Source organism: Diadema antillarum, unplaced genomic scaffold (assembly GCF_040938485.1).
Source record: "Diadema antillarum isolate AM-2024a unplaced genomic scaffold, OU_Dant_1.0 seq00001832_RagTag, whole genome shotgun sequence".
NCBI classification, from domain to species: Eukaryota; Metazoa; Echinodermata; class Echinoidea; order Diadematoida; family Diadematidae; genus Diadema; species Diadema antillarum.
In genome coordinates, this window is record NW_027272505.1 from 245,115 (window position 1) to 256,137 (window position 11,023).

Consider the following 11,023-nt stretch of genomic DNA (forward strand, 5'->3'; position numbering starts at 1 on the left):
CACACATTTTGCCGATTTGTTGTGAATTCGCGTCTTAACATCCATGGCCAAAGTTTAGACCGACCTGCTTTCTCTCAACCTATTTTTGTGTGTGTGTGTGTGTGTGTGTGTGTGTGATTTACATTTACTGATAAAGATCAAAGCATAGCAAACACACACAGACGAAAAAAAAGGGGGAACCATTTGGGCATTGTGCGACTTTCCGCTTCGATTTGCTTGAAGCAGCCGAATGACAATGAATGACCAGACCAATGAGAATGCTCCCCTGGCTACAAGGGCGGAGTCCACCTCAGCCCACTATACGATCCGACCGGTCGTACGACCTTAAGACTGGAAGTGTGACATCACATTCTTGCCAGTTTCCAGTCGTACGACTGGGTCTTAGTGCCAGTCGTAGAGATTTGACATGTTGAATTTCTACGACCGGTCGTAGGCTTTCAGCCGATCAAGATACAGTATAATGCAAGCGCACACTGCGTGCGCTTCAGTACTCATTGGTAAAATGCACTGAAGACAGAACAGTCGTAAGTCTACTAGTAAGGTCTGATCGTATAGTGTGCGTTGGCAGGTCGTACGACTGGGTGTTATGGTCCTAAGGTCGTATAGTCGTGAGTCGTGTAGTGTGCGGCGGGCTTTAAGAGGATAATCGGGAGCTTCGGAGCTTTTCTGTCTTCTCAAAACATAATCATCTAAACTCGCCACAGAATAACGAATTTTGTTTTAATGTCTTCTATCATTTTGTTAGTAAAAAAACCCTTAGATTTTTTGAATGATTTTAACAATCGGATTTCAGATTTATTTTTTTTTCCGGCTCGGTTGTTCCCGAATTTTAATTCCTCTTGTGGCAAGTCAACAAAATACAGGAAGTATTAGGCCTACATGCATTGATCTTATGCTCCGAGGCAGAATACGTTCTTAATCTTTTGGGTACAGTACATGATGCTTGATATACTACACTTCCTACAAGGTTTGAGCTAATTGTAGTATGTTATATGTGTGGTTATCATGGTAATGTGTGTTTTTGTCAACAGTGGCTCTTGGAGCCTTCTTCCTTCTACCTACCGCTGGGCTTCAAGTCATTTCGCGCATGCGCTCATCACCTCATGACAACATTCTCTCAACTCTGCGTCATATCCGCGAGGTGACTCGTCGCTACATCCATGGTAGACGTGAGATGGCGCTCCTGCGCGAGTCCTGGAAAAATCCTCGCCAGTCTCAGGAGAGGTTTCTACTTGACATTCTGCGGGAAAATGCCGACACCGTCTACGGGAGGGAACACCGCCTTGGCGAGATTCGTTCCATGGAGGAATTCCGACGACGCCATCCACTGACTTCCTACGAGCATTACAGGCCTTACGTCGACCGGACGATGAGAGGGGAGTCGGGCATCATTACGCCGCGGACGCTGGACAGTTATTGCCGGACAACGGGCACCACCGGTCAGTCAAAATACATCCCGCACGTGATGAAGTTGCACCTCCTGGACGCCGTGTTTTGCCGCACGACGAAACTTGCGTTCGAGCTCTGCCCAGCTCTCGGCTTTCTCCAGAAAGAATTCTGCTTCTACGTCCATCCTAGAGTCACGAAAGCAGAAAATGGAGTCGACATCGGTTCGTTCATATGTTTCTCTCCGAAGGACAGTCGTCGCCTGGATGTCTTCACCAGTCCGCCGGATGCATTTGGGATCAGTTCTATAAAGGTTAGAAAACAATAATTGTACCTCATAATTTTGAATGCGAATTACAGCCTATATGTTTTCAGTGATCCTCGCTCAGAAAGCTTAAAGTAAACGAAACTATATATAGATTTGAAAGAGTAAGGGTCTTTGAAAAAAGGCAAGTGTTCGTAAGCCTGTAGCGCTATCTTATCAGTTACGGTGCAGATTGTTCATCCGAAGATTCGTTCTCCGGAGGTTCTGATCGTTAATTCGAAAACAAAATAAGATGTGTTATTCCTAAGATTCATCAATCAGAAAATGAAAAAAAGAAGTTCGTTATTCCGAAGGTTTGTTTATCAAAAAAAGAGTAAGGTTCGTTATTCCGAAGGTTCGTAAATCAGAAAACAAAATTAGGTTCTTCCCAAGTTTCGTTAATTGGAAAGTGAAAATAAAAGCTTCGTTAATCAGGAAGTTCGTTTATCCGAAAACGACACAATGTGGGTTGTTCCGAAGGTTGCGGTTAGTCAGAAAAATAAAGAAAGAGTTACAATGTATTTGTTATTCCGCAAGTTCGCTTACAGTCAAACACACCTTCTTTTCATTGCCAGATTAACAAATCTCATTTCACTTTCGGATTAACGAGCATTCGGAATAACCAACATCACCGTTTTATTGTAAAGTTACGAATATTGTTTAACAACAAAGTACATGTACATCAAACAACAGTACCAACTTATTTCGGTTTGTTTGTTTTCAATATGACTGAGCATTTTAGAGTTGCCTCAAATACAAAATTCCGATACCAAATTGTGAGTCATTAGAATTTCAGGTTTTAGTTTTCATCACTTTCACTTTTTCATATTACATCTATTTTATATTTCAATTTTTCGAAACGTATAGGATGCAAGCTACATTCACGTGCTCTTCGCCCTACGAGAGCCGTCCATCGGCATTTTTTACTTTTTCTTCCTGCACTACATGGAGAGCATGATGAAAATCCTGGAGCAAAGGTGGCCGGACGTCGTTTCCGACATCGAGCAAGGGACTATCCACAAGGACATCGAACTCGACGATGGAGTCAGGGCGGCTCTGGAGGCCACCTTGGGCTCAGGCGACCGAGAGAGGGCCAGACAACTGCGACGCGAGTTTGAGAAAGGGTTCAAAGGGCTCATGAGGAGAATTTGGCCCGACATGGCCGTGGTTGTGGGCATCGATAATACTAAGATCTGGCCTACGATGGAGGCAAAGTATGCACCAGGTAATCCCTCAGCCCTAGATGCATGATTATTGAACAGAGAACCAGAAAATGGCTCAACCGGTTCTCGTCCTAGTTAGAATGCCTGTCAGTTCAAATTGGCTGAACTGCACCGTTGGGTGGTGATTTTAGGATCATGCATAACTTGAAAAATGACACCCCAGGTTCAAGATTGTTGAAATGCAAGTTTAAAAACATAAACCAATATAAGAAAGTGATGGAATTTGCAACTTTCCATAGTAAATTACGTTTCTAGACTACACAAATCGGTCACAACGGCATAGTTTATGCAAATTAGTAGAGAAATTGGCTTCACCTATAATTGCCTCATAATTCCATCACTGGCTTTTACTCAATGCCATTGTTGTTCCCCACCATTGTTTAGTAGCTGCAATCACTCCCTTTAAAAGACGTAATCATTGTTAAATCATTATTGGTTCTTAATAAAGAAGAAGTTTTACTTGAATTTTGAATGGAATTGTTTTGTAGTTATCAAGATAAGTCATTCAGGTAAATATGTGTTGGCACTTTGTGGTGGGAGGCTTTTCGATTCAGTAATTGATGTATATACAATGCACTCCCGTTATAACGAAAACACAGTTAAAACGAAATTCTGGATAAAACGAAGTAAAAGTCCAGGCCGGAAAATTATGAACTCTTTAATTGTTATTTATTGTTTATTTGTTCGGTTATAACGATAAAATTTCGATACAGTGTATAACGAAAGAAAACTGCCGGTCTCGAGGACTTCGTCGTTATAACGGGAGTCCACTTTACTCGTTCCAGTGTTCGTCCATTATCGTTTATCATTGGTCATTCAAAATTTGATATTTTTATTTGAACATCAGTTGTGAATCATTTATGTGTACTCACAAAAGATGAACTCAAGACGAAAGATCACCAACTTCATATCCTACTTTTCAGGGATTCCTTTACTCCCATTTGTGTACGGATCGTCCGAGGCCATTTTGGGTCAGGCTGTCTGGTTCTCCAAGAAGCAAAGAGGCTATTACCCCGTCAACACTGAACTCATCTACGAATTCATCGACCTACCAGATACGTGAGTGTGGACAGTTTTATAGATTTTCCCGGCCAATTTCGCACTTTTTTTAGTCCATTTGATAGAAGGTTCATTCAATTTAGCAAAACCCCTCGTTATCGCACAGTCTGTCTTTAAAGATTGCAGCTTGTGCGTCCAATTTAGCATTTCGATCGATGAACTTTGCACATGTGGCTTTCGAATTCGTGAAAAGGACATTGAAATTAACTGGTACCCCACTTTCATTCAAATTCGCCACCACTGGCCGAAAAGGGTATTTGAGTCATTCAATTTCGCGTATGGACAGTCAAATTCCAAACATTTTTATTCAAATTAACGTTATGTTACTTTTTTTTTGAAAATGTGAGAACATTTTAACGTGTATTTCTATGTTACGTTCTGTTTCATTCACACACTGTTAAGCAGTAAAAGTATTATTTTTGACCCTATGTAACTGGATTTTATTGTTCTGTAACGCCCCTTTTCATTCATACATTCAGAGGCATACATGTACCAATACTATAGATTAACTTTGTCTTCTCACTGTCATGACAGCTTAAGTTAGATTTAGACGTATATCTCAAGAAGACGGAGAAAGAATTATAGGAACATTTTAATGATCATATAACCTCGACTCCCTAGAACTGGCCGACACACTCGGAATAAAGCGCTCAAGGGTCAGATAAGTTGTGGCCACATGCACAATATGGGAGACTGGGAGACTTAATAAGCACATTGGAAAAAAAAAAACTGTTGCCAAAATCTCTAAAATGAATACGAAAATATGAAATGTAACCATGCCTTTGAAACAATAACTATGTTGAAAAATAAAAATAAAGAAAGAACCAAAGCATAAGCATTTGTGCTATATTGATTGCAAAGGACGTAAATTGGATGCCCAAAATGAATTCGAGTGAACGAGCGAAGCATATGCGTGATCACGTGACAATACCAATTGGATTGAATTTCAATTGAAAAAGTGTCAATTAGAATGAGGTTAAAGGTAATTTGAATGCTCCAAAATGAATTTGAATTAAGAGATCATAAAATTGAAATAGCGAACATGTCATCTACGCTAAATTTCGCTTAATTGAATGCAGCATTACGGAATTGGACTGAAAAAAAAAAGTGCAAAATTGGCCCATGTGACACGACATTTGCTCGGGCGAGAATAATATTCCGGTCCTGTTTTCTCTAAGAACTTAACATGGTTAGGGTTGTGCTAGGATCCTAGGTTTCATGATGTGAGGTTTATGGTTAGGGTTATAGGGTTATGTTTGGGCGTAGAAGTTATGTTTGGCTTACCGTGCAGAAATTTCATGGGAGCAATTGTCGCAGGAACAAAAATGTCATGGAACCTTTATTTCCTCTCTATCCTATACTTATGATGTCCTCGATCCTTTAGTTCCATATGCCATATGACATGTATATGAATCATGAATGAAAAAAAAAACTACCCCAAAAAGGGAGGCTTTCGACAAAGATAAATAAAACCCCAGAAGTATAATAGGTCTACTTTAATGCAATTTTAACATAAGGAACAAGAGTAGTTTACCTCCCATAAGACCTAGGCCATGAGTATGAGGTGCCTTGATTGGTGCCCCGAACTCACAGTCTATCCACTGCATGAGGTTAAAACCTCCACCACCTGTTGTGAGATGATCCTGCTAAAAGCTAATAACTTGTACCGTGCGAGATATCCAAAGAAAGAAAGAAATAAAAAGACCCCAGATACACTGTACATAGAAAAGTGAATCATATTATACAGTGGAACATAAATGTATACTGTGTACACGAGCATTGGGCAGGGGAGGGGGAGGGATTTAACCCCATCTCTGCATTAGTGCTTTAAAATAGTTCCAAAATGTGAGTTTGGGATAAAAACAACCACTGTAAAAATTTGAATCCGTATAATCACTGTCAAGTATTGTTACATACACAAAAAATAATGCGAATACAAATGTAGTAATAATGAAAATGTTGCCAGACTAAACCGTCTACAGTTATTGCTTAATGAGATAAATACTAATATCTCCTTATATTTGAGGTTTCATTGCGAAAATTTTATATAGCAGGATGTTTTGTGATACAACGCACATACCACATATGCATCAAAATAGAGATAATATCATCTTGAACCTTTTTAAATCACTGTTTCCAAAGGTGAACTGGACCTTTAAAAACAAAAATTGCACTTGTTATTATTTCTACAGTGACTCGTTGTTGTTGTTTTTTAAAGAATATGAAACTGTGAAAATAAACAAATCGGAAACTGTAAGTAATAGTATAGGCCTATTAATGTCCCTTGGATGGATGGCACTCATTATCATAATCTGTTGTGGTGGTACAGGGATAAAGACCAGCCCAAGACATTCCTACTCGACGAGCTGGAAGTCGGAAAGCAGTACGAGGTCGTCATCACCCAGCTCAGCGGGCTCTACCGATATCGTATGGGCGACATCATTCGCGTGGTCGCTTTCGATGGCAAAACTCCTATTTTGGAGGTCCTGTACAGGTAGGTATTGAATACACAGACGACCTCACAGTTTCATTTTGGTTGCACTTCACGAGTTCGACACCCACATGTCATGAGTTCGACACCCACATGTCATTTGGCCCACGATTCACACAGCCCGCGACTCAAACAGCACATGAATCATGCAGCCCATGAGCTTAACACTGTAAGCAAATAAGGTCCATGAGTTCGACACTATAGGTAGACAAGGCCCACGAGTTGGACATCACTAGGTAACAAAAGACCCACGAGTCCGACACTTTTTTTTGCCGAGTGTCTCACTTGTGGGTCTTGTTTGCCTTGTGTCGAACTCATGAGCCGTTTGACTTGTGGGCTGTACAATGCGTATGACTCATGGAACCGGAACCTTCTTCCGATGTCGAACTCGTGGGCCGTATTCCTGGATGTTAGTCTCGTGCGATCGCCCCTTCCATTTTGCTTCCAAAGGTTTTCAACATACCAAAAACAACATCACTCTCTAGTTTTGAAAGATTGACAGATTCTCGAACCCGACGTGCGTCAATTCCAACCATTTTGGTTGCAAAAGCTGCGAAATGGAGAGAGAATTGATTGTAGAGATTTCTTCACCGTCTGCACACCTCGCAAAGTGGGTGGTTTTTTTTTCTTAATTTTTATTTTCTGCCTGTTTCAACTATCAGGTTGGGAACGATGCTGAATGTACGATACGAGAAGTTGACAGAGGCAGTCGTGAGGGAGAGCGTCTACGCAGCAGTGGCTCGCTGGCCCGGCCTGACCCTCTGCGATTATGCCATTGCGGAGAGCCCCCTTATCCCCGAGACAAGCCCTGGTGAGTGGATTCAAGTCGGCGTGAATACTGTGAATACTTTCTCAACACGTCATAATTATTCATCTTTGACTTGCGTGATTTTATTTTTGTTTCCAGTTTTGTCGAGTACTGCCTAAATATGAGAAGATGGTTTCCATCATTATGAATGTGTACATGGGGTCCTGAACGATTTTTTTTTTACCTATGCTGACTGAAATTAAAACTTTTGAAGCTCAGAAGGTGACAATGAATTGAAAAGTAAAAACTTAACCCCTACTTTATTCTTAATACAGATCAACTAGGCAAATCATATCTGACCAAACGTGGTATATCACGGACACATGCACACACACACACACACACACACACCCACTCACAACAAAAACCATTGTATACATGCATACATACATACATACATTATATTCATACATTATTTAAAATCATATAACATATAATAATAATAATGATAATGATAATAATGAAATAACACTAATCTTTAATCTCTATGAAAAATCGTAATTATATTAGAGAAAAAATAATGAAAGGGCTATCTAGAAGGCCGCTAAGGCTCTTAGGCTATGTATCTATCAATAACTTGACTAGACTTTGCTGTTATATCTCTCAGATTTCTTTTCTTTGCTTTAGGGAAATCGAGTTATCAATTTGCAGTCCTGCCATCAGCGAGCGATAGCTCGTAATAAGTTTGTTCGAGCTGATATGCTAGGCATGTGTCGTCCTAAATGATTAGCACTGTCAGAACATTAAATATGTAGTGGACGAAAACGCGAGTATACAGTCATGGCAGTAAGCTTCACCTATACGTCGAGGTTTCGATAATGGATATTGTGACGTGTAACGATAATCATGAAGCAAACAGATGCCACAATCGCAGGTAGGTTTTATAGAGTCAAATCGAGCAGTATTCACATACAAGTTTTTTTTTTTCATATTGTCATCATCATTACAATTGATTATGATTACATCAAAGTCATTAATATCAATATCTTTATCGCAATTCCATTATTGTTTTCCTCTTCATAATTGTCATTCTTGTAATTTTTCTTTATTTCCTACTTTTTGTCATAGCTTTCGAGGCTGATGAGGTCATGCCGTTCTACCTTATCTTCCTCGAGGTGAAACAAGAAAACGGGCAAGGAAAAATCACACTCACCGAGGAGCAAAAATCTATGGCACGTGACCATTTTGATTTTTAGGACTATTCATAGCATGAGTAGTGAACAGACATTAAACTGCGCCACACTGTACATCACCTTGGTTGAATCGAGCTAGATATTTCATTTCATCTCATTTATTAGGTTTTCACACAAATCATACAGTGCTGGGTTTACAACATCCATCAATGACAATGTAAAGTGACACATAAATTATAAGTTATAAGTTCAGTATATACAAAAGCATTTAAATAGGTTCCTTCATATTTCTTTAGCATTCATTCACAGATTCCAAACTTCATAGGTCGACCACTATATGTATTATAATATATTTGCAGTATTCTATGTATGTCTCCAGCTGGATATCATGTATTTCATTTAATTTTGTTGTATTTGATATATTTTTTCATCGAGAAATATGAAAATAAATTGAAATTGAATTGAATTTACATTTAGTACAAAACAAATTGAAATTATTCTCAAGGGTACATTCATGACGGATAAATAAGATTGTGTGTGGAGGGAACCTATAATTCAAGTTTCAAGAAAAATACAAATAAATCAGCAAAAAAAGGTATTCCCATTGTCATCACTGTGAAACACTGTCATTAATCAACCTACTTTAAGTTTTACCAGTATGGGGTGTTATTTCATAATGGGTTTTACAGATTGTTTTAATTAGAAAAAATATTAGATTATTTCCCCATGTTGGTCTGTTTTGAAGGAGTAAAGAAAATACGGTTCATTGTACCAGTGAGATTATTTATCTCCCTAATACTGGGAGGTGCGCCGTGGAAAATGCATTTCCAATTATTCAATACCACAAATTTTATGCAAATCTTGTATTTTGCTTTCGGTATTTGTTTTGTAGGCCTACTAACGATTTTCTTGTACTGAAGTAATGATCAGTGATGATGACAATGATAGTTATAAAAAAATAACAATGATCTCTATTCATAGCAAAGGTTGTAGGATCAAAATTAGCTCACGTTCGCTTAATTTCATAGCACTGACATATATAATGTTCCCCTGATATCACAGATCGACACTGAATTGCGTCGCCGAAACAGCGATTACGAGAGACTTCGCACAGACGACGGGATTTCTCACCCTAGAATTCATCTCGTGAAACCCGACACTTTCGACGAACTCAAGACCTATGTTCTAGAGAACACAGGCGCGAGTGCCAACCAGTACAAAACGCCGCGAAAGCTTAGGCTCTACGGAATGGTAGAAGTCCTGCTGAATCACATTCAAGATTAGACCAATAAGATGTGTTTTGGCAAAATCCAAAGTTAACAACTTCTGATGGTGAGAAATATGAGCATTATTAAAGAAACTGAAATAATTTGCGCCTTGGAGTTTGATTTCTGCCCTGTTGGAAAGAGCACAGTGTCCCACAGTGTGAACACATTGTGAACACAGTGTGAAATCTCTTCACATTGTAAAATTTGAACGTTTTAACACTGTGAACACATTGTGGATCATCATTCACAGTGTGAAACGGAGCACTAGTACGTGAACACTCTATGAGAAACCACACCACAGTGTGAAATCATCATCACTCTGTTAAATTCGAGCGTGCTCACATAGTCCATTATGTGGACACACTGTGAACACACTGTTGGACACTGTGAACACACTGTAGGACACTGTGTTCTTTCCAGCAGGGATATATACATTTGAGGTAGAATTATTATAATGTAAGAGAAATGGTGAGGTAGTGGATAACGCAAGCTTTTCAGTTTTCAGTTTCAATCAAAACTTATTCAGAGTTTTCTTCATTGTACTTTATTACCGATGGAATATAATCATGAAGTTACAGGACCTACGGTAAAGTATTTGTGTGAGCCATCTCTTATTACGCGTATACCTTACCGAGATGTTCCAAATAAAATCTATATTGATCTAAACGTATTCTAATTTTGGTGACAATAAAGTGTCTCACTCATCATCTCATGATAGCGATAATCATTACAGAAGTAAATATATCTGTTGTATATTTACTCTTTTGATCTGCTTCCCAATGTCAATTTATCATTATTTTTTAGAATGTATGCAGCTGTTTATCACAACAGCAGACAGCTTTAAAGTTCCAGTTTATCTTTGGGAGCAGTGATTTTAAAATGTTCAAGATATCACATTTAATGCAAAATTGCTATGTGTAGATCTGTTGTACCAAAAAATATCGTAGCATATTAAATTTTCGCAGTAAAGCTTAAAACATAGGGAGATATCTGTATTTTTTTCAATAAACCATATAGCATTCGACGGGTTAGTCTGGAAGCATTCTTGTTATAACTATTGTTCTCATTTTGTGTATTTGACAATACTTAAAATCAATTATGCCAATTCAAATTTTGACAGTGGTTGTTTTTGTCCCTAACTCACGTTTTAGAGCTATTTTAAAGCACTGATACTGGGTTTTTGTTTCATCTACAAATGGTAAATCATGTCTTTAATATAAGATTATTACAAAGAAGATTTGATAACTGTGATGTAGTGTGGGGTAAATATGACAAAATGTTGGTTTCTGAATGGCAAAGATTATACCAGGTCGGCCATTCTAATGTTCTGAACTTCAACTAATGTGATGTA

General features: G+C 38.7%; 1 protein-coding gene across 1 annotated transcript; it reads left to right on the plus strand.

Moving 5' to 3' along the window:
• The first annotated feature begins 257 nt into the window (after positions 1–257).
• Positions 258–9,688, plus strand: LOC139712634 (GH3 domain-containing protein-like). Its single transcript, XM_071624443.1, has 8 exons — positions 258–336; positions 1,032–1,699; positions 2,558–2,915; positions 3,837–3,972; positions 6,302–6,466; positions 7,126–7,274; positions 8,340–8,443; positions 9,467–9,688. The coding sequence occupies exons 1-8, from the start codon at positions 258–260 to the stop codon at positions 9,686–9,688; spliced, it is 1,881 nt and encodes a 626-aa protein (XP_071480544.1).
• Positions 9,689–11,023: the final 1,335 nt, after the last annotated feature.

Coding starts and splice junctions, on each gene's coding strand:
- LOC139712634 (XM_071624443.1), top strand. CDS start 258: ATGCTCCCCTGGCTACAAGGGCGGAGTCCACCTCAGCCCACTATACGA. Junction 6,467..7,125: donor ATTTTGGAGGTCCTGTACAG/GTAGGTATTGAA, acceptor TTCAACTATCAG/GTTGGGAACGATGCTGAATG. Junction 8,444..9,466: donor CCGAGGAGCAAAAATCTATG/GCACGTGACCAT, acceptor CTGATATCACAG/ATCGACACTGAATTGCGTCG.